We start from the raw sequence: 24143 nt of genomic DNA, 5'->3' as shown, positions 1-24143 counted from the left end.
GCTTCCAGCTTTTGGGGGCTTTGTAGTGTGCAAGCCCTTCCCTTATTTTTCAGCCACATGAAGTGCTCTCCTCTTCATGTAACTGCTCCTTCTGCATCATCTCTGCAGGTCTTGTGTCTGGGACAGTCTGCCTGTATCTTCCCACACTGCTGCACCTTTCTTCATTGTTCTGACTCCTTTCTTCCTCCTCCTCCTTCTCTTCAGCTTTCTCTCTGCTGTTACAAATGCACTGGACAGCTGGGCTTGGTCCAAGGGCAGATAAATTGCCTTAGGCCACCTTTGTGGTCCCTAGATTCTGGACATTCAGGGGGAGTCATAAGAATCAGACACATCCCATGTCCTGCAGACATTTCCTCTGCACTGGTGGGGTCAGGACTATGTTGGCTCAGAAGGTGTTATGATGGTCTTTCCCCAGCCAGACAGTCTTCCTGTGCATGGGGAACCTGCAAGGAGCCAGGTAATCCAGCCTGAGGGCTGTTCTGCACCATTGGAGCAGGGCCAAGCAGCTGAAGTAAGGGCAAGGAGATGGACTGGATATCTAATTGAGGGATGGCTTGGAATGTGTTCAGCATGGTAAACCTTACAGCAGGTCAGCAAGCTGTTGAGTGTCCAATAGCCTAATATCTTCATTTTCCCTGCTACCCTGGGGTGCACTTCCCCTCTTACTGCCAGGGCTGCTTGTGTGTAGAAACCATAACCATCACCTTGTATTTGGTCCATGCAGGATCTCTCTCTGTCTTTGATGGGAGAGGCGCAGACTTATACCCTCTGCCTGCCTTGACCTGGAGGTCAATGCCTCCAGGAAGCATTCAGCAAGGGCTCCATTTACTTTGGGAAAAGGGACTAAAATCCTTAGTCCCTCCAGGGGCTCAACATCAGTTCAGGTTGGTGGCTGTGCCTTACGCTATTCAGTGTAGACAACTCTAAGCAGCACACTCATGTTCCCATGGGTGCCTGGTCCAGCCTGGTAGAGCTGGAATGATGCCCACACACCACAATGCTGGGTGAAATGGTAGCTACTTCCAGCTCATGCAGCTACTCATGCTGTGGACCTGATCTTCAGCCCACGTGTCCAGGCCAAGGATGTCACAGCTCAGCCCACTGTCTTGGATAGACTGTCACTTTACTGAGGCAGTGGTCACAGACCTTCCCATTCCAACCAACCAGAAAAACCCATGATTTTGATCTGACACTGAATTCCAGAGTGGGCTAAAGAAAAGAGCACCCACCAGGCATGGCCATAGGGAAATGGTGAATCAGTATCATGGTAGATTCAACCTTCAGTTCACTTCAACAGGCCCACTTCCTTATTGTCCAAACAGTTCTCCTCAGTCTCTGACACACAGCACTGAAGTAAGACAAAGGGGTATAGGCAGACAAGGTTGTTTGGGTAAAAGTGGTATCTTTTATTAGACCAACTAAATATAAATAAGACAAAGGAGTAAAAACTTGAGCAGTAGTGATGACAAATGAAGGCGGAGAGGGTTAAATACAATTAATTCCTCTGTGCCTTTGCAGAGGTTGCATGACAAAGTGATACTGTTTTGCACTAGTTCTATTATAACGGGGCATGCCTCAGTTTCCCTGATGTGACTGGGCACTGCTGCTCACTGGGAAAGAATGGATTAACTTTGCCCTTGACTAGACAAGGGAGTAAACATGGCTCTCAGGGGTGTTGGTTGTAGCTGTGTTGGTCTAAGGACATGAGCAGACAAGGTTTTTTGGATACATCCAATATCTTTTATTAGACCAGATAAATATTAGGAAAAACTTGGCTCTCAGCACTTCAGCTGGCCTGGACAGTAGACAATGGGCCAGCCATCATACACTGGAGCAATTTGCACATAAAGACAACTTTGGATTTTGGGCCTCTCACCTGGAGAGTCTCCCGTCTTTGCTACCTGGGGAAAGATATCAGAAAAGCCCCAGTGGAGAGAGGCTTCAGCTGCAAATACAAGTGACTTTCCTTGACCTGCCTCCTTCAAGAAACACAGAGCCACATGTGTGTTGAAAAGAAAAGACAAAGTGCATGGAAATAACCACTGGCCCACATGCAATTCCCTCTGGGGGAGAGGACGACAAAACAAACAGGACGTGACAGGTGCAATTGTGTCGCAGGGCACAAGGACACCAAGAGACAGGACACAGCTCTTGCTCCCCTCCTCATGCTCCTGCAGCAGCCTCCAGCCCCTAACACTTCTGGAGCTCTCCACTCCTCCCTGGCTTCCTTCTCTTCAGCTGATGCCAGAGTTTCCAGCCCCAAGCTGGTCATCTGCTCCCTATTGGCCCTTTGCTGTTGGATGAGCTCGCCCTGATCCTGCTGGGGCTCAAACCCTGCCTCCAGTCCTATTTTGTCTTGCATTTGTGGCACTGAAAAGTTCCCGGCCATGTGCCCCTGTCTCTGTCAGCTTCTCTGTTCTCTGTACTGAACTAACATGCCTCCCCCCACCCATCCCCATACCTACAACTCCTGCCATGCCTGCTCGCTTGCTTCTCTTTCAGTGCCACCTCTGGCCCTGAAGAGTCACCCAACCTTCAACCTGCTGCCCCTTCCCAGTGCCCTCCCTGACTCTTCCCTCCCATCAGCCTTAGCTTTCCCCAATGGCACCCACCTTCTGCATTTGAATGTGCCATCCTTAGTATCACCTCTGCATTGAGTTGCTATCCCTGCTACCCATACACACCCTGCATGCATGGTCTACCTCCAGCCATGTGTCCTGGCTCTCCATGGCCCTCTGTACGCCAGCTCCTACACCCTCCCTTGTTCCAAAACAGCCCCCTCCAAGGTCACCACCCACAGGCTCCAGGTCTCAAGGCCTCTTCCATTCCATCAACCACCTTCACCATGGCAATATCCTCTCATCTCATAGCCACCCTTAGCAGCCACATTGGGCTTCCCATGGCCTGGCCAGTCCCAGCAGCGGCCTGCAGTCTGTTTCTCTCTATAGAGATGGCAGCACTTTCAGTAAGAACATCATTTTCCCAGCGGCTGTAATGAGGTTCAAGGGGGTGGACTTACAGTTGGTGGAGGTGGTTGTAGAGGTCTTCATTGAGGCCACCAAGGCTTGTGAGAAGCAGGGTGGGTCACCCCAAACACACCCATAGGCCCATGATGCCTCTGCTGCTGCCCACCTTGGGCCCAAGCTCATGCTTTGCTTCTCTTCTCAATTTCTGTCCCTCCTTGCTTCCCTTTCCTACTCTTTCCCCAGTCTCTGCTGCCATCTTCAATGCTCCTACAAAGATCCATGCTTTCCCTCCCTCCTCCTGCCTCATGTTCTCCTCTCCCTCCTTCTGCTGGTTTGCTAATCCATTGGCTTTTCAGAACTTGGTGTCAAGGCATAGCAAGGACCTGGAACCATGACTAGGGCAAGAGAGCAGGAAAGCCTTAAAATACGGGTTTACTTTTTTTGGATGTCTCCATTTCTCTGCTCTCAACCTGCTAAAAAAGCATCAGCAAGACTTTCTAATTGAGGTAAACACAACTTAAAGGGTCTGGGTTTGCCAACAGCGTTTCCAAAGAGTCCCCTCCCTAGAGATATGATTAAATGGAAAACCCTGCCTTTGTTGGGAAAAAGTCTGCCTACATTATTTAAATGAAAGCTTGGGTCTTGGGCAGATGTATGGTGACATTTGAAGATTACAGACAGTCGTATTTAGATGTCAATACTGTATTTAAAATTGTGATCACCTTCAAGGTATGTTTAATCATCAAGTCTCTATTTCAGGGTCCTGAACCCACCTTTATGAGATTAATCAAATCAGTCAAGGTTTCTCTCTCTCTCCTCCTTTGTATTATTTTGCTATTGAGTGGCAAGTAAAGCTGGATTTTTTTGACTTCTGAGGGAATGTCAGATCATTTTTGTCCAATTCCCTTTGGACACAATGGGAGATCTCAAACTTGTCCATTTCCCTTTGGATGCAATGGAACATCTTTACCTGAAATGCAGACACGGCTAGTTTTTTGAGGCAAATATCCCGTTGCTAGTGGATGACAGAAGGAACCAAAAATGGGTCTTTAAATGACAGTAGCATCTAAGTCTTCAGAGTGGCTTGGTGCAGACCTCAGAGGGAGCACAGTTTGGGGAAGAATATAGGGAAAATGGAGAGTTCCCAGAGGTGAGTGACAAATATAATAAGAGGATTGGAATACAAGGTGTATATGAAAAAAGGCTGAAGGAACTGGGTGTACCTGGTTAGGAGAAAAGGAGATGATGGGGGATATGGCAGTGTTTCCAAATATTTTAAATGCTGCTGTAAAGCTTTTGTAGGCAACAGTTAGTCTCTAAGGCAGTGAACTTCAATCAGGGTGATGCTGCACCCTGGGGTGCTGTGAGATTCTTTTATAAGTGATTTTCAAGATAACCTGGAGATTTGAAATAGGAATCCATAGGATCCAAACCACTCTGACCTGGTGGGATCTTTCTGGGTTCTTTGCAACAGAAGAATCATTCTGTTATTTTTCCATGGTCAAAAAATGAGTGAAAGCTCAGAGCTGGCATTTTCCAAAGGAGCCTTGAGTCTAACAAAGGTGAGTACCACTGCTTCCCTGCCCTGCCTTCTGCCTAACTTAGGCTAACAAACTCTCTCTACTTGTGGTAAGAAGAGGGCTGCTGACATGCACCGCTGTCTGGTGGCTGTTCTTAACTAGTGCTTGGCAAACTACAACAAAACCAGCAGGTTAGGGAGTGCATGAATCTACATACCTGGACTTTCAGAAGAGCAAGCAGGGGATATTGGCTTATAGAGACTTTGCAAATCATCTTGCAATGGTGGGTGCTGAGCAGTTGGAAATTAGGCTCTGTGTGTCTAAAAAAGCTGAATCAGATGGTTTCATAGAAAAAAGGGGATGCGCTACTGCAGCTGTTCAGCAGAACGGCCTGGAATGATCACACTCCCATGCATGAATCCCTATTCAAAATACAGACCCATTGAACACCATTAAAGCAAATATTGCTATACCAGGCCAAATAGACCTCCTTGCTGAGCTCAGCCTTCTCCTCTGTCATATCAGTCCCCCATTTGGGACTTACATGGGTCTGGCAGCAGATATGGGGCAGGGCATTGTTCCCTGCTGGCCTGCAATATGGTCATGGCATTTTACTTTACTTCTCTGGGATAATATTGCAATTGTATTAATTGTGGCCCCACATCCAGAAGACTGGGATACTGAATGGGCTCCACAGAGAATCCGAAGGCTGCAGGTGTGGGATGGAGCAACATCTCTTGTGCCTGGTTTTTCATTTTGCCCTAAGGAGACTAAGACCATAAGAGAGGGTAACTAGGCATGTCTGAGGGAAAGGGGGAAGGTTTCACTGTTGAACAGTATGTGAATCCTCTGGCCAAAATGACCCAGGGGAGGGAATTCACGTAGTGGACATTCAGATGAGTACTAGTGTCCCAAGACACCTGCAGAGTGACAGAAAACCTTAGGTAACTAGAGATGAACTCAGGTGTCTTTATGGAAACACTAGAAGCATAGGTAATAAACAGGATGAACTGGTACTCCTTCTGGTAGGCAAGGAATTTGACCTCATTGGGTTGATGGAGACTTGGTGGGGTGATACCTATGACTGGGCAGTGGATATTGAGGGCTACAGGCTCTATAGGGAGAGGTCCCTTGAGACCCTCTGGCTCAAGATACAAGGAGGTTCAGGGGAGGCAGACCTGATGGTGGAAGTCTACTATAGGCCTTCCTACCAAGAAGAGGAGCCATTTAGCCAGCTCCAGCAGGTTAGCAAACTTCTTGGCAGCTATTGATAGCCTGTTCTTGACACAGGTTGTGGAAGGGCTGACTAGGGGTAAAGCCACTGTGGACTTAGTGCTGACCAAAGGGGAGGACATGGTGGGTGACCTGAGGATTGGAGGTACTCTGGGCAACAGTGATGAATGACCTGATTAGGTTCACCATCCATTGAAAGGCTGGGAATTCAGTTAATAGAACAGAAGTCCTAGTTTTCAAAGAGGCAGACTTTGGCAAACTCAGGAGCCTAGTTAGAGAGGCCCTCTATGACCTGCTACTGGATGATTTTGGAGTTCAGGAATGGTGGCGCTTCCTAAAGGGGGCAATTCTTACTGCTCAGAAAGAGGTCAAAAAGTGGGAAAGGGACCAAGAGACCCACTCGGCTCAACAGAGATATTAGGAAGCTATCAAAAAAGAAAAAAGACACATATAAGCAATGGAAAAATGGCTCAGTAACCAGACAGGAGTACACTTATACAGCCAGGGTCTGCAGGCATGGAGACCATAGAATCATAGAATCATAGAAGTAGGGTTGGAAGGGACTTTATAGTCAAGTCCGACCCCCTGCTAGGGCAGGAGAAAAAAAAAACTAGCTCAAATGATCCCAGCTAGGTAGGCATCAAGCCTCCTCTTAAAGACCCCCAGGGTAGGAGCCAGCACCACTTCCCTTGGAAGTTGGTTCCAGCTCCTAGCTGCCCTAACTGTGAAGTAGTTCTTACGGATGTCTAATCTAAACCTACTCTCCAACAACTTGTGGCCGTTATTCCTTGTTATGCCAGGGGGCGTGAGGGGAAACAAGGTCTCTCCCAAACCCTTCTGGTCCCCCCTAGTGAGTTTATAGACTGTCATCAGGTCCCCCCTCAGCCTTCTCTTGTGAAAGCCGAACAGGTTTCAAGCTGGCAACCTAAATAAAAGGCAGTAAAAAGTCCTTCTATAGGTACATAGGGAGCAAAAAAAACAAATTGAGCTCCACCGTGGGACCTGTACCGAATACAGAGGGGCAACCCATAGTTAATCCCTGCAAAAAGTCAGAGCTCCTTAACTTCATTTTGGTATTCCAGAAATCAGATGGGAGCTGTTTGCCTGTCCAGAAGCCCAGGGAATATAGGGGAGACAACAGACCACAAGAAATCAGTCTTGAGCAGATGAAAGTGCTCTGAGAACACCTGGACATTTTCAAGTCTGCTGGGCCAGATGACCTGCATCCAAGAGTCCTGAAAGAACTGGCTGAGATCATAGTGGGGACTCTGGTGAAGCTGTTTGAAGAGTCACGGAAATCAGGAATGATCCTGAATGACTGGAAGAGGGCTAATGTGGTACCTATCTTTAAGAAAGGGAAGAGGGATGACCCTGCAAACCATAGACCAGTCAGTCTGACTTCAGTCCTAGGAAATCTTTAAAAAAAATTGTTAAGGAGGCCATCAATTTTAAACTCATAACTGGTAGGCTATTGAGAAGCAACCAGCATGACTTTCTTGAGAGTAGATCAAGCCTCACAAATCTGGTGTCCTTTTATAACCATGTAACTAACCAGCTGGACAAGGGACATGAGGTTGACATCATCTACTTAGACTTCAGTAAAGCCATTTCTCATGAGATTCTCTCAGTTAAACTGGAGAGTACTGGCCTAGACCAGTCTACAGTGAGGTGGATGGATAAGTGGATCAGAGGCCTATCCCAGAGAGTTGTAATTGATGAGATGACCTCATCCTGAAGATCCATCTACAGTGGTGTCCCCCAGGTATTGGTGCTTGGGCCTATGCTTTTAACATCTTTATCAATGACTTAGGTGCGGGGGTGGAAAGTGCAATGATTAAATTTGTGGATGACTCCAAGCTGTGGGGTAATGCGGGCACATCTGAGGACAGGGCAAGGATCTAGGATGACCTGGACAGATAGGTCCTATGGGCTGAACACAATCAAGTGAGGTTTAATAGGAACAAGTGCCAGATCCTTCATCTGGGTAGGAAGAACCTTCACCATAGTTATACGATGGGTGGTGGACCACTGGCTGGCACAACATCTGAATGGGACCTGGGGGTGACAATCAACCAGAAAATGAACATGAGCCAACAGTGCAATGAAGTTGCCAGCAGGGCAGATAGAAGTCTTGCGTGCATCAGCTGATATGTTGCCAATAGATCCAGAGAGATGCTCCTCCCCCTCTATTTGGCATTGGTTTGGCCACAGCTGGATTACTGTGTTCAGTTCTGGGCACCGCACTTCAGAAAGGATGTGGATAAGCTCAAGAGGGTACAGGGAAGGGCCACTCATATTACCAGTGGCCTGGAGGATAGGTCATATGAGGAGAGACTCCTGGCACTGGGTCTGTTCAGTCTGAGTAAGAGAAGCCTGAGAGGTGACTTGATAGCTGTCTACAAGTATGTCAGGGTGAGCACCGAGATCTAGGGGAGCAACTCTTCAGGAAAGCACCCCCTGGAAGGACGAGGACCAATGGGCACAAGCTAATTGAGGGAAAATTTAGGCTGGACATAAGGATAAACTTATTTTCTGTAAGGGTAACTACAGTCTGAAGCACCAGCAGAGGTGGTGCAGTTGCCACCCCTGGAGGTGTTCAAGAGGAGGCTGGACAAGCACCTCGTTGAGCCTGCTTGAGCCCAAAAACCTCCTGCAGGGGACTGGATTTGATGATCTTCCAGGTCCCTTCCAGTCCTTTGATTCTATGATTCTAGTTGCCACAGGTCCATCTAGCCTAGGATTTTGCATCTCACAGTGGCAGAAAGCAGATGCCAAAGAGAAGAATAATTCTGCAGGGTCTTTCCAGACTGAGCTGCCCCCGGATTCTTTCCTCTTACACTTCCCAGACCTGAGAAGTCCTAATTTGGAGGTCACCTCCTTCTTGCCATGTTAATACCCATAGTGAACCTATCTGCCATGTATTTGCCAATCGTTTCCCGTGAGAGCAGGAACAAGCTGCTTTGTTTGGACCATGACTTAGGGCAGGATGTTGCTGAAGGCCTCAACTTCCTTGTAGGAGTGAACCAGTAGCAGAACTGGACTGGGGGCATGGGGGAGGGTGAGTGGGTATGCATCCCTTCCCCCACCACCCAGGACACTGAACTCACTAGCTAATGCATCCCTCTGAAGGGAGATGAAAAGAGCTCAAACCCTGCTTCAGACAACCTCCGATCTTTCCTTTTGAGAGCAAACAAGCAGGCTTTTCTGGGGCAGGTGATGATGATGATGATCCCTGGCAGGTGCATGATGAAGATGGGTGCACGGGCACGCAGTTATGCAGTGCGAATTGGGTAATGGGTTTTTAGTGTGCTTTGAGCTGCCAGGTGAATTACAGGGGCCACTTGGCAGAGTGTTGTAGGTGGAGTTATATATGTATATATATATATAATAATTATTATATATAATATATATATAAATATAAACCCGACACCTTAATGTGACATAGGGAGAGCAGGGGGACCAGAGCAGCTAACATCCTGCTTCTATGAAATGTTGTCAATATACACTCAGCAGATCCCAGGTAGAGGGCCTCTGAAATATGAACCTGTAAAAGACAAAGCCATACAGATCATTCAAAGCCAATGGTGCCCAGCCCCTCTGGCCGTATGGTCCTGGTGGTGCAGAAACAGTCCATTGGCCCAATCTGGCCTGTGCATTGGGTTGTGCTGGTGGACTGAGCCCATTTGCTGGATCTGGCCCCAGGCCAACCCCACACACCTCATGTGGCTCCCAGGGCTGTGGCAATGGACACTGCCATTTCTCCCCTGCTTCCAAGTTTCTGAACCCTTGGGGAGCCCCACAGGCTGAATGATATGGCTCTGTGGGCCAGATTCAGCCCTGCCATAGGATGAGTACTGCTGTTTTAAGCCCATCCTGTGATTTTTGCACACATACCCTCCATGTCTGTCTACTGGGGTCTCTGCTAGTTTCCTTTCCTTTGCCATGGTCCCAATAATGGGGACATTACTGCTCTTTCTGTTGGTGGGAGTCTAGATCTAGATTCTCCTCTTCCAGCATGCTTCAGGAAGAGAAAGCTACAGTATTGCAACCCCTACCCTCCAGTGTTCAAAAATCATTATTTGGGCTTCAGTTGGCTTAAACAATCATGACATTCCAAAATTCCCAGAGAAACCCACCTAGGATGCATTCCCCTTCTGGCTTCTCAGCATTTGGGGGCCCCTCCTGTCCCACCTCAAGCTCTTCCTTACCCCTGTGAGTGCTAGATCGCCTTTTAAAGGGATTCTCACACAATTGTGGGACTCCTGGAGCTAGGGCCTTTCTTGTAAGACATGCCAGAAAACCCCAAGAGGCGGCAATGCTGCGATGGACAACAAGGTCTCTTCATGTGGAACCAGTTGGCCCTGGCCTAGGTCTGGAGTGCACCTTCTAGAGACGGTCCCAAAGCCCCATTTCCTGGTCTGTTTTCCCTGAAGCCAGATTTCCTTAGCCCAGTACCCAGGACCTGCCACAGCTCTGCAGGTGGAGCTACTTTTTCTCTCTCTGCCCCTGATCCCTGGGGGTAGCTTGGTGGGTTGGGCCAGGAGTTCTCCATCTGATGCCGAACACCCACGGCTCCTTTAAGAGGCTTCCATCAGAAGGGTTAAGGTCTGGCCATGGTTAGCTGAGAGCAGGGCCCACAGCCCCACCCTGTACCCCATCCCATGCCCCACTGACCTAGGACAGTCAAATGGGAAGGATCCTGAGTGTCCCAGAAGCTGGCACTGCCCCTGCCCTGGCTTGAGGGCTGGAGAAGGCTGCCCTATTGGAGGTGGAGAAGCACTGAGCTGCAGCTGCTCCATGGTGTGACTCCCATGCAGGGTGGGGACTGGGTCATGCATGAGAACACAAAGGTGGTGAATCTGAGCCTGGAGAATAGGACTGAAGGGAGGAGGGAAGGGCTGGGCTGCTTTAGTTTATGTCAGCAGGTTCTGTGCATGGTTAGCTGGACATACCTTAAGGGTCTTTTCCTGGAAAGTTCCTCCTGCTTACTCCCCATACTATGAGCATTAGTGTAGAGGCACTTAAGGCCTCCTGAGGGTGCACGTGCCTCCCTCCCACTCCCAGGACAGTTGTGGCCCCCTACTCCCAAGACGTTGATTACCTGGGCTTCCCTTCCTCTTGTCACCCTGTGTGCTGTTGAAGCATCCTCTCCACTTGAAGCAGCCCCTTCCCCCTTTGAAGCTAGTTTAAAGCCCGCCGTATGAGATCAGTCAACCTAGAGGAAAAGATACATCTGCCCTAAGGGGAGAGGTGAAACTCATCCCACCTCAGCATGCCCTCCATACAAAAACATGGGTTGTTGTCAAAAAACCTGAAGCCTGCCTTGTGGCACCAGCTCCAAAGCCGCCGGTTGACCATGTCAGTGCAGGCCTCATGACGCAGACCCTGTCCACTTACTGGGAGAATGGAAGAAAATACCACCTGGGCTCCCATCTTCTTCAGTTGGTGTCCCAAGGCCTTGTAGTCCTCCATGATGTTATTCAGCTTGCCCTTGGATGCATCATTTGTACGCACGTGGACCACAATGAGTGGGTAGTAGTCAGAGGGCTTGATGATTTTAGGGATGGTCTCTGTGATGTCGCGAATCTTCGCTCCGGGCATGCAGCCGACCTGCCGTGACCAGGGCTGTGAGCGACAGACTGGACCATCAGTTCCCCTCAGGATGGAGTCCCTGATGACCAGAACTTTACATCTCCTTCTTCTCGTGCTGTGCCTCTTCTGAGCCAGTGATGTCGGTCGAGTGGCTTCAATGTCTCTAGGGACTTGTTCTTCTGCCTCCTCCTCCAGTGGGGCCAGGGCTGCCCCAGGCCCAAGGGGTGTCTGGGGAGCAGGCACATCAGTTGTACGAGCTATCCTGCCCTTGACAGGAACCTGCTGCCACCGATTAGTTGGGCATTGTGTATGTGGGGTCTCTCTGGTGGATTCCTGTCCCTGCAGAGAGCGGAAATACGTATCAATTTCATCCTCCACCGCCCGGCTCCTCTGCAGCATGCTCACCTCGGCCTGGAGCTCTGCCACCTGCCCCTCCAGAGCCTATAGATGCTCACAAGAGGGGCAGGCGGGGGAGTTACCAGGCCTCAGTCCCACCCCTGGGGATCCCACCCAGCCACGCCCGCATCTCGGGGGGCAGGTGGTCGCGGCCCCCCCAAGGGGTCCGTCTGAGTGGAAGCCTCAGAGGAGCCCTGGCAGGGCGGCACCACAGGGGCCGGGCCCCTGGCAGCACTGTGAGTCATCACCATGGCTTGCAGATAGCCCTTACCTCTCCTTGCTGGCGGAGCCTCCTCCCTCCTGAGGAAGACTCTCCTGCTGCCCTGCCTGCTTCTGCTGGCGCGCCCTTACAGAGCGTGCCTGCTTGCGTGCGCGCCTCCCTGGCCCGCTCAGCAAAGAGGGATCCGGGGATCCTCTGCAGCTGTGCCGGCTCCTGCCCACTTACCTTCGGGGGAGGATCAGCTGCTGCTGCCCCCGCTGTTGCTTCTCAGCCTCTGCCGCCTCAGGTTGCAGGGGCCACACGCTGAGAGCCCGCATGTGTGCCCAGTCAGCCTCCTCTCCCTCCAGCACCCAACTAACAATGGCTCAGGGGAGATCACTAGGTTTGTTTAGGGGTAAACAATGGGTCATGTGCTGGGTAAAAGGAACTGATCACTCCTGGCTCTAGGTGGCATTGCTCTGAGGGAGCTCACAATACAGAGAGGCAGATTCAGTGTTTTGGATGCCAATAGAGGAGTCATTACTAGAATTGGTATGATAAATACTGAGCTGGGTGTGTGTAGATGTGGGTTGATTAGCATTTGGAGCAGGGATCCCCCATCATGCAGTGCTCCCCTGCTTCCCTGGTCCCAGAATTCAGTGCGGTCCGTGCCTCGGGATCTCTGTCCTCCATCCTGAATGCTAACGAAGGCGCATGTCTGTCCCGTCTCCCATGTAAATGAGTTGTCATCTGGTTCCAACTCGGATGCAAATGAGACCAGGGGAGTTGCTTCACTCTTGTCACCCTTGTCTGGAGGGCTTTAGTGCGTCTCCCACTGCATCTTCCTTGTCTTTTGCAAGTCCTTCCTCTAATCAGCTCTTGCTCAGGCCGAGGTCGGGAGCGGGAGTTCGTGCAAGTCAGACAGGCTGCGTCCTGTGCCAGGGCTCCCCGAGAACACGGAGCTGAGAGGTGACAGTGGGACTCTCACTCTCCACTGCAGCTCGTGGTCCCAGTGCCTTCGCACTGGGCTCTCTGTTGTTCCTCACTCTGGGTTCCAAGCCCTTACCCCTTCAGGGCTTCAAGCCCCATCCCAATACTGGGCTTCAAGCCCATTTCCATTCAGAGCTCCCAGCCCCACTCTGGGCTTCTCAGTATCCCAAAGCTTATCCCCTGCCCTACACTGGGCCTCAAAAATCCCTAATCCCTTTGCCCCAGGAGCTTCTTGTATAGCTCCCCCACCCGCCTGGAGCCTTACTTCTGGCTCAATGCTCGTGGTGAGTCTAGGCACTGCCCCAGGTTCTTTCCTGACCTGGGTCCCTGCCTCAAAGCTCACCTTGGGTCTGGGCTCTTGCTTTGTCCTTTGGCTTCCCCCTTCCACGGGGTCACCCACAAGGCAGCAGGGGCTGAAGCTTTCTGGCACCCCATACTCACCCTTCACTGGAGAGGGCCCAGGTGTAGCATTTTCTGGAAGCTGCCCTGCTGCAAGCAGCCCCACCACACCATCCAACCCCAGAATGGTGTAGTTTTACATCATGCCCCAGGACCAGGAGCCTCCAGCCATCCCCATGGCTCCTGCCCTTACCTCCAAGGTGTTTTGAGCAGTAGCTCAGCTGGTGGTGTCTCTCCAGCTGCTGGCAGCAAGTTGCTGCTGGTCTTGCAGTTAAGAGCCCCTGTTCATATAGGGCACAGCTAGGCCCTGTTCCTAGTCAGGCAGTTGTGCCCGATTGAGAGCGCAGCTAGCTGCAGGCTGTCTTGCTGCTGCTCAGGCCCCCATAAGTAACAGAGCACACTGCACTCTGTTGCAGGGCCTCACACCTCTTTGGAAGGGCCAGAGCTATTGTACAAGTGGGGGAAACTGAGGCAAAGAGGCACATGATTTGCCCTAGCCTGAGGTGGGGGACAGCAGCAAGGCTGGGAGGGGAAATCAGGAGTCCAGGCTTGCTGCATGGCAGCCTCTTAGATGGACATGGAGCAGAGCCCATGAGTCCTGCCTCTGTTGGGCTGCTTTAGCCAGGCGAGCCTCCAGCCAGGAGCAAGGGGTCCTGTCCTGCAACCCAGGAGACTTGGAAGCTCCCTCTCTCTTTCGGAAAGGGCAGGGAGAGCCAGCTGCAGTGGGCCGGCAGGGAACGGGTGTCAGCAGCTGGGGATGAGGAAATGGAACAGAGCCGGAATCACACTCCCACCCGCCTCCGTCACCGAGCCCCACCTCCCCGCCCTGCCTTCTCCGTGCCAGACACCAGCCTCCCTCATCTCCCCAGCACTGCTCCACTGGGCGGCATGCAGAGCAGAGCCTCGCCACGCGCCTGCACCCACGCTCCACACCTGCTCACTTGGCTCCTGTGCAGCACTGAGCATCCTGCCCTTGCAAGGATGCTGCTGCTGCTGCTCGCCAGTGCACTCAGCTGTTGGGGACAGGAGGCAGGTAAGAGGGGCTCCCCAGCACCCTACTCTGGCTGGCTAGCTTGCGGGGGCGGGGTGCTGCAGCCAGCCCCTCTGCTCCACCTCAGTTGTGGGAGTCAGTCTGAGCCACTCTGCCTTTTGGCTGTGCCTCGGGGCATTGGTGCAAGGGAGCTGGGACTACAGGTCCAAGTGACGAGGTCAAGGGATGGAGCTGAGATGTCAGGGCGGCGCTCCCCAGCAGACCCTGGGCCAGCCCTGTCTGGAGAACGCCCCCACCACGAGCAACATATAGGTCTCTTGCTAGCTCCGACACTTCTCCTGTGCTGCAACAACAGAAGGGGAAGGAAAAGGGCCCCACAGGAAAGCCTGGTGCCAGCTGGTCTGTGACAGTTGCCAGTAGTAGGGCCAAGGCAAGGGGGCAGTGGTAGGGAGAACAGGCAGAGATGAGGGACTGGCCCGGTGAGAGGCTGGGGACTTGCTGGGGTTGTCTTCGACTTGCATGTACATACAGTCCTCCTGGACTGAGGCCAGCAGTGCTGGGTCAGCGTGGTGTGACCGTGTCATGCTGTAACTCTACTCGCGTGTGTCTTCCATCGCAGACCCCTTCCCTCTGCCAGCCCTGCACACCTTCACCATGCAGCTGCTGGCTGACTTCAATGAAACGACTGTACAGTTCCTGGGCAATGCCACCCTGGATGGGGTGCTGACCCACAGCCTGCAGGGGCATGAGGCTAGCCAGCAGATCCTGCTGGAGTCCCCGGACCAGTGGGAAAAGACAAAGCGCAGCCTGGAGACTTATCTCACTTACTTTAGTGGCACCGTCCGCCTTGCTGCCATGGAGAGGAACATACAGTGTGAGTAACACAAGAGGGGCTGCACAGCATGTCATGTGTGGGGTCCCTAACAGCTGCCGGGGTCTGGCTGTGTGGTTGGGAGCTGTGGTATCCAACAGCATTTCTACCTGCCAGGTAGCACCTGTGGCTATCAGCAGCTCAGCTGAGTTAGAGCTGCTTGGGGCAAGTTGAAAGTGCCAGGGAGGGGAATAGAAATTAGTGTTGTGTGGCACAGGGGAAGGATGGAGTAAGAGGAGAGGCCACGAAGAGCAGAGGCTGTCACCTCACACCCTGCTAGAGCCGAAAGGGCTGTGTAGCAGAGAGGTGGAGGGCAGAGATTGGGTGCTGGCGAATCAGGAGCAGGAAGGGAAGAGGGCAAATGGGAGAAAGATGAGGGGAAAAGCCTGGAGGAGGGAAAGGGGGCTGAAAACAAGGGGGAGACTGGGGGAAAGTGAGGGGGCAGGAGGATATCCCCGTTCCCTAGCCAGCCCCATGCCAGAATTCCTCAACCCCAGACAGCGCCATGCACAGCATCCCCCCCTGTGACAGGTCCCCATCTTCTGTGTGCCCCTCACAGACCCTCTGCACTTGCACTGCATGCTGGGCTGCCACCTCTTCCCCAATGGCACCTCCCAGGGCTTCCACGAGGTGTTACTTAGTGGAGAAGAATTCCTGATCTTCCTGCCCCAGAGGCCCCCCAACACCTCCTGGGAGCTGCAGAGGCCAAAGGAGAACGACCTGCTGGGCCCCTTCGTCTTGAAGAAGCTGAACAGTTACCCCGAGACCACCTCCCACCTGCAGGCCTTCCTGAAGACCCAGTGCCCGGACTTCATAAGGAAGCACCCCTGGAGGGACAGCTCTAGTGAGTGGGGGTGGAGGGAAGGTCCGGGGGGTGGGCAGAGGTTGATGCCTCCTCTGCTGTGCTCTGACCCCCACTCTCCCCACTTATGCCTTACAGAAAGACGTGATCCCCGTTCACACACCCCGCTGGTGCTGGGCCTCACCTTGGGGGCCTTTGCTTTGGCAGGCTTGGCCATGGGCATCTTCCTCTGCACGGGAGGGAGGACGTAGTGGTGGTGGAGGTCTCACCCTCACTGCCAGCCCAACATGGAGCTCTGCTATGGCAACAGACCTGCTCCATCCCGCCCACAGGAGTCCCCATGCCCCTCCTGGTACCAGCACTTCTGCCTGACCTGGGAGCAGCGCTGCCCCAGCACCCCACTTTCCACCACATCTGGCTCTCTTGTAATTGCCCTTGGGGTCCCTGGCTCTTCACTGGATACAGCAGCAGGGGACAGGACCTGAGCAGCAGCACAGAGACTTGGTCTATGGCAGCATCTGGCCTTTCCAGAGCCCGTTCTTGGAAACCAGACCCCACCTCGGGCTGCAAGGTCACCAGCAGGTGACACCAGCCCTAGACCTGGAGTGACATGGCTGGGATGGGCATGGGGTTGATGTGTATGAACAACCCATGTTATAAAGCAGTTAGCAGTGGCTGCTCAGCCAGAGGCTGGAAGGTTGGTGGCAGGGAGGCCAAGGAAGCCGCGAGCTGGGTAGAAGCGGGTGCAAAACCAAGCAAGGGGAAGGGGTGAGTCTGGGGTGCCCCATTTGGTAGTGGGTGAGAGACCATGACTCCTCCCTGCCAGGGAATGGGGTTGGGGCGGCTGGGGGTGACTGACCCCAATTAGCAAGGACTGTGAGCACACTGTGGGAAAGGGGGCAGAACAGAGCCTGGTCTCATGGGTTCTTCAACAGTTTGTTAATCTGAGGCAAGGCACTGGCAGAGGAGGGTGGATGCCAGCAGCAGTCCAGGGTCACCCCAAGATAGCTCCAGACTCATGACACCAACGCTGTAGTTTTACCCAATTTGCTCCCATGGGAACTCTATGCCAATGATGTAGAATAATACCTGATGTGTCTGGCTCCTGCTTTACACCAGTGCTAGAGAGCTACCCTGGTATAAATGTGTGGCATGTGCAGGACGGAGTCACCACTGCCCCCTGCTCCCTTGTCAACTAAAGAAAGGGGCAGTGAGGCACAGAGAAGTCCCAGCAGCAAGGGATTGCAGGGAGGTGCCATCCTGCAGCCATGCAGCTCGCCGCAAACTGGACGACTTGCAATATTGCCAGTGTCAAGCGACAAGCAATCGCTAGCTGGGCTACAAATCATGATGGCGTTGGCTTAATAAATCTCACAGCATTAAACCTTGCATCTATTATTTGTCTTCTCGTCTCTCCTCCCAAAGGGGCGCTAGGGGGTCTGGTTCGCACTTCTCCGTGCACCCACAAGGGCTAAACACTCTCTGTCTTGAAGCAAAAGCCAAGCTTGTTTTGCAAGCTTGTGTTGCTCTTTCGGGGAAGTACTAAATCTCACCAGACGTTCAATAAAATCAGGTGAGTTGCTGGTGATGCCAGACTTGCCCATTATATAGCAGCAAACTTCTCTCTTAATATAATTTTGTCAAAAATATTTTGCAAAGGAAGGAGGTGAACAGACAAGAAGGTGGGGGTGAAGGAAGATGAAATGATGGGAGAGGCAGGAGGGGAAGGCAAAGCACTGTGTTGAGATTAATCGCTAGGGATTGATCACAGGTGTTTAAAACACCAATATTTACCCATTGTGTTATGAGGTCAACCAAGACTCTAGGCCAAGTGCTCAGAGGCCTTTTCCATCTAAGCCAGGCAATTTCTTTCCTTTTAATGGTATTTCCAGATTGGAGGGGAATGACTCTTTCCACCCTAATAGGGGATTCCTTTGGGAATCATAAGATGCACAAGCCAAGATTTCAAAGAGATAAGAATAATAACAGCCATAACAATAATGATGACACTAACATGGGAGTCTTAAGCAAGGCACTTAAATAACTGGCCTGATGACCAGAACTCCTGTTTCAGCCCCGTAAACACCTCAGGCAGATGTTTGACCACAGCATTAGAAGCGTCACAGCAGGCCATCATGTTTGGCAATCTTGGCCTTCAAACACAGACTGCTGCCAAACACCAGCCCTGCCCTCAGACCATGTCTGACTTCTCTCCAGGCTGTGCTGAACACTGGCCTTTGGCTTTCTGTTCTTTGCTGTTTGGAGCACATCTCCACAGTCATGTGCAGGTCAGGCTCAGAGTCCAGGTGTCTTGGAGGAGGTCTCTGACCTGAGGCTGCTATGGATTACGGTAGAAATATTATTGCTTTGCCTCCAAAGCATCTGCTACGCTGCCGACATTTGCAGTGGAAAACACTTTATGTAGCAGCCTGGAGCAAAATCTCCTGCACCTCCTGTGGCAAGCACAGGACTTGCTACCATGGCAAAGGCAAGTTAGGAAGGGGTTTAATATGTACATCAAACATTATTTTAGTGCAGTCTAACTGCTGGAAACAAGAAGGGAGCCAGTAGCACGTGATCAGCCTGCTCTCTGGAGCCCCACACTGAGTAACTGTGCAAGGAACCTAATGTGGAGACCTCTGAGCTGCTAGGTCAATCAGCACCTGCAGGCCCTGTGCAGGATTGGTCTCTATGGGATAAGCACAGACAAAAAGGGGCTGGGTTTGGGATGCGACAGGATGGGCTCACTCTGACAACCTTCCCCCTCATTCGGGGTGACACCCTGCTTTGGGGCCCTGCCAGGAAGGATTTGGCTTGAGGGCTCGTTAAACAGTGCTGAGTGCAATGGGGCTTGTTTTTCGTGTCTGGCTCTTGAAATACATCATGTTTTGGATGGCTTAATAACACTCTACTGGGGAAGATTTCTGGGAAAGTCTAGTTCCTGTTTGCTTGTCCTCTGCTGCTGCCTGGCTTAGGGCAGAGAATCACTCACACGGGGACAATGAACATGCCAACCCCACGGCCTTGCAGTTCCTTTTGCTTTTCTGGGGTTTGCTGCTGCCCCCTAGAGCTATTTTGCAGCTTCTTGTGCTACCATTTTAAGTTCCAGGCACCTTGCTAGTTAACTCCTGCTAACGGGACTTGAAATCCTGATGGGCTGCAGGCATTGCTAGGCTCCAACACATTCCACACACAATTTAACACTAAGTACGTAGACACAAAAGGCTCTGCAAACTTCTTTCCTTACCAAATCCAGGAAGGTAGGCACGCAGTATCTGTTGGCTATTCGCTGCATGAAAACGGCTGCAGAATACCCATGGAAAAGTTCCTTCCTGCCCACTTGGATTAGCTCATGCCCTCGGTTCAGAGTTTAAAGCAACCTATATAAATGTTGTAATTAGGAGTTAAATAAGCAACTTGCCCAGTTTTTCCAAGACTCTGGCTAGCGGCTAAACTCTTGATCTCAACCCTAGCTTCTGAGAACGAGTTCCAGCAGTAAATTGTGCGGCATGTAGAATGGTATTTGTTTTAGACTTGCTCTCTGAGGGCTCCTCTTATTACATAAGAGAGTGAATAAAAGTGCCCAACTGGCCTTCTTTAAACCACAGGTACTTTTACTACATTATTTATTCCCATCTTTTCAGCCCGTCTCCATAAACTTTTTTTTCTTTCTAAAAATGTCTATGTTCTTAATAATTTCCATTGTTCATTTCTTCCGGCAGCATTTGTTTTAAAAATAAGGTGACCAGAGTGGAATGCAGTCTGCTAAGAGAGGGCATCCCAATGATTAAGATGATGCCGTAAATATAATATATACAGGATTTCCTCTCTCATTCCTTCCCCACCAAAAGCCAGACTCTGTTCCACCTATTAGGTGCCTAAGAGGACTTAAGATGCCTTGATGAGGATTAAATTTAGCCACCTTTCACGTAACATGCATCTATTCTTATCTTAGCCTTGAGACTAATTCAAAAGAAAGCTGTGAGAAGAAAGAGAACCCACCCACATTTTGTAGCAATAGGGTTTCAGGGAGCTGAGCAGTAGCATTACATCCCTTCCCTCTTTTCTGGACTCTTCATTTGTCTAAGTCTTTAAATATTGTAAACTGGACACAGGCCTGCAACTGAGACTTCAGTGTGAAGCAGAGGAGAGTAATTAAAGTTTACATGCGTCGCTCTTATTGACACACCCCAAGAGATGCCCACCTGGCAACAGATTGCCTTATTAGCTTTCATTCTCTGTGACCCACTAGAATGCCTAGATCCTTTTCTGCTGCACATTCACCCCTAAAAGGCTACTGGACAGACTTCAATCCCAACTCCAGTGGCCAGAGTGCACCCTGGAGTCTAGCTCACGGGCAGGGCACTGCAAGGGTACAGTACCTTGCTGCATTGCAATGTCAAAGGGGCCCCTGCTAAGAAGCAGGGAGTTTCATGAGCCACTAACAGTCTTGCTTCCCAGCTTCCAGCAGGTCTTCCTCAGAGCCAGCGTCAGTGACAAGTGCAGGATGGGGAGAGGAAGGAAGCTGGCTGGTGGCCAATGTCAGTGTTCAGGGTGATGCTGAGCTCTGAGCAGGAAGCCAAGGCTTGGCACAGCAGGCATACAATCAGTGCTGAGCAGCTAGCAGGTCTGCAGCTTGCCCCCACACTGGCATCTGCCTCCTCCTTGTCACTCAGGTCCTCATCAGCCACAAAACACTGACCCCTTTGTTTTGTGCAAGCACAGGCAGCAGCAGCTTTTCCCATGCTACTGGACATGACCTGCTGCCAGGTCATGGCCTGCATGCAGAAATAGCTTTTAATATCACCCTGCTTGCCAAAAAGATGACAAATCTGCTCCCTGAATCCAACTGAACAACCACGTTCCTTTTCAAAACCTTGCTGTGGAGCACAGGCAGCCCACCTGAGGCATGTGCACCTCAACTGGCACGGATAGAGTGTGCGAGTGTGAGTGTGTGTGAGAGAGAGAGAGAGATAAGGCAGGACGCAGGGCAGGAGAGCAAGTGGGGAGTGCAAAGCAGGCGGGATATTTGCATCTCTGATCTCCTACAGCAAGAATTATATATAATAAAAATGCAGATTTACACTAAGGGCAGAGCCCAATGTGAAGGGATCCTAGATCTCCCTCTGCCCCCAGGAGCACTCTGGAGGGGAGAAAGGAAGGAGGTTTCTTCCTCTGCTTGGAAATTACCACAATTTGCTTTGAGGCCCTGCGTTAGAGCTCATGAAACAACACTGGCACATGGAAAGAATGCAGACGTGGAAACAAGCCCTGCTGTTCTCCCTCCCACTCCCAACTCCATTGCAGCAGGGATGCAGCCAACCTCCACAAAAAGGAAGGAAAATTAAAACAGAGCACCAGGCCTAGAAACAACTAACTCTGCTTTACGTGTAGCTTCGCTTATTTTTCTTTCTCTGCCATACCAAGGGGTTTAATGAAGGAAAAAACACAAAAGAGAGAGAGAGAGAGAAAATATATCAACCAGAATCATATGCATGCTATGAAGTGGGAGATAAGAAAGCCTACTAAAGACTGAGTGGGAGTAATGGCCCATGGCACTCAAAAGCAGCACTGTGCAGCTCTGCTTGCAAAATGACTGCATGGTGGGGCAACTGCCTGCAAACTCAGGGGACTGGATGTGATGTCTTTTCCAATCCTGCATCCCTAGATGAGTGCTCACAGGAAGCAGAGCTATTATGAACAATCCCTAGGCCCGACCAGCTACTGAATGTATCCACCTGAGAACAGGTAAGAGGGATGGCTTGGTGCAGGTCCAAAGTTCACTTCTTCTAAGGGGAAAAAAAATGCTCACAGGATTGCTGCTGGATAAGGCTCCTGAACTAGCTCTCTCTTCTGGCCAATGCCCCTGCTAACAGGAAAACAAGATATGGGGAAGACTCCTGCACATATTTGAGATAAGAAGATTCAGGGATTTTCCCTCTGTACCATTTTCTACTGGTTTCCTGATAGCATCTCTGGAGTGAAGCAGCTTTAAGGAGTTAGGAAATATGAGGAGGCAACAAGAAATGGAAAACATGTTACAAGTCTCCCAAAACTGAGACTTAAACCTTCAGTAAAGTAGGGCTCTTGATCAGGTCCAAATCCATTTACAAGGAGCTCCAATGTATCTATACCAGAGACCGTGTGATTTTTCTCCTTTTGCCAGCTCCAAAGTTCAAGTTCCTTGAATCCTTTGAAAAGGCCAGGTTTGGGGAAGTCCAGGAGGTTTACTGAATATTCATGCTCCAGAAGGTAAAACTTTACTGGAACAAGACACAGGGCAGTATGAAACAGCTTGCACATCCTACCATGGTCACATAGATTAGTGCCGCTGGTCAATACCTGAGAAATTCCTAAATGAAATGCAACTTACAAAATCTTTCCTTAGGCAACCAGACTAAAACCAGAACAGCCTGATGGGGCAAGCCAGATCCTTAGAGATGCTAAGGGAGCTCCTTAAAACAAATAAAACTCTTATTTGAATGGACGGACCATCAACAGGTCATCTAACAGGAAGCTTTGTTGGAACTGGTGGTTGTGCTGGAGAATGTCACTCAGTGAGTTAATACTCGCATAGGAAATGACATAAATCCCTGTCCAACTGCTTGTCTCTGACCACTGGACATCATGTGCCCGCCTTATCACGGACAGACTGTTGCAGACACGATGGAACTGGTGAGAAAAAGAATGCGAGAAGCCAAAGAGCACTACCCGGAACTGGAAATGGGTCTGCAGTACCATGAAAAGCAAGTCACGCTGGGGACAAAGGCAAACTAGCGCATGGAGACAGGTTTCCTTGCAGGATAATGAAAAATCCTGAGGCGAAGTCTCAATTAGAGAGACATCAACTCAGTGCAGAAATGGACATTAGCATCAACTCAGGCAGAGCTATTAGTGGACAAAACCTGTTTGTTTGTTCCCATTGGGAGAGCCCAAACTTCCTCGTGAAAAGGGGCTGTTTCTGGGTAAACGAGGTATCCTTTTAATGCTTGTTGACTGGTCCAGAGGAAGAAAACTTCAGCCTCCAGGAAGATTTCCTGACAGTTACAGGATATGGATTGTTTTTAATTATTAATTATGAAGGCTTGAAAAAGTTTCACAGAAAGCCTTTTGTCCAAGATAAGAAAAAAATGGGGAAGCATAAAACTGCATAATTTGTTCCTTTCCGTTTACTCTCACATCTTGACTTGCTGCATTTAATTTTTGTTTCATATACACAAAGGTGTCTTACCACAGGCTTGAACCAACTACTGCAGAAATGGCAGCCTCACAGACAGACTGCCAGCTCCACAGAGTTACAGCCCCCCAGTATATGACATGCCCCTTGAAGTTGGGGTAGGAATAATGTCTTCTCATTTTTAAAGCATCTTTACCAAAGCAAGAGATGGTGATGAGTGTTCATGTTGGGGGCAGGGATGAACTGGGCAGCTTTAAAGCCTTACTGTATGGGTGTTATAGCTGTGCAACAAAGTGGCGCATTGGATACTGCTATATTAATACAGAACCACAATCCTTTGGATCATCCATGGAACTGACAGGCTGATGGCATGAACAGCTAGACACCCTCAGCAGTGTTGTTTGAATGGAAGTGGCTGGCTAGGCCAAATCAGCACACTTGAAAGGGAACTGGAAGAAGACAAGCCTAACTGGAGCTCTCTTTGCAGATCTCAACTAGTTTGGTAGCCTGCTGGCACAGCCTGGGCACCACTACAGGCTTGCTCTGCTGCACTGGTAAGAACAACAAACAGGTATTAGAATGTATCAAACTAAGGGAGACCCAGAGAGAAAACAGGTGGTCTGCTGGTGCTGAGGAGCCCAGACTACTCTGCTTTTAACAAAAAGCAGGACTGGAAAAAAAATCGAGTACCAGACTGCAGTGTGGTCGAGTCCAAGGAACACCCGGTACTACCAGGTTGGCAAGATGGGCCCCAGTGCTCCGTAAAGCAAAAGAAAAGCCCGGGGAGGGAGAGGGAAAGGACAGGCAAGGCCACACTGCACAAATCCATGCATCTGACAGTGCTGGGAACAGGATCACCACGTATCACCCTCTGGGTGCCCTGCTAGAATAGCACTCGGTGAGAAATGCATGGAAACAGGGAGGTGTTTGTCCGACACCAAACTAGAGGCTGTAGGAATCAGACCTGCTTTCAGGGAAAGGTGGGGGCTATGAGAAAACCACCAAGG

At 50.7% G+C, this 24143-nt stretch overlaps 1 protein-coding gene and 1 long non-coding RNA gene across 2 annotated transcripts; both read left to right on the top strand.

The window, feature by feature from the left end:
- The first annotated feature begins 13190 nt into the window (after nucleotides 1–13190).
- Nucleotides 13191–17360, top strand: LOC109308665. Its single transcript, XR_002100666.1, has 3 exons — nucleotides 13191–13202; nucleotides 13506–13507; nucleotides 16491–17360. It is a non-coding gene; the product is annotated as an uncharacterized LOC109308665 (long non-coding RNA).
- LOC109308664 (endothelial protein C receptor-like) lies at nucleotides 13671–16354 on the top strand. Its single transcript, XM_019533103.1, is given in 5 exon segments — nucleotides 13671–14236; nucleotides 14239–14328; nucleotides 14906–15160; nucleotides 15717–16001; nucleotides 16098–16354. Coding segments are annotated over 5 exon segments (927 nt in total). The 5' UTR covers nucleotides 13671–14052; the 3' UTR covers nucleotides 16211–16354.
- Nucleotides 17361–24143: the final 6783 nt, after the last annotated feature.

Source organism: Crocodylus porosus, unplaced genomic scaffold, assembly GCF_001723895.1.
Source record: "Crocodylus porosus isolate Cpor-Errol unplaced genomic scaffold, CroPor_comp1, whole genome shotgun sequence".
Classification (NCBI taxonomy): domain Eukaryota; kingdom Metazoa; phylum Chordata; order Crocodylia; family Crocodylidae; genus Crocodylus; species Crocodylus porosus.
This window is presented reverse-complemented; position numbering and strand designations above follow the sequence as displayed.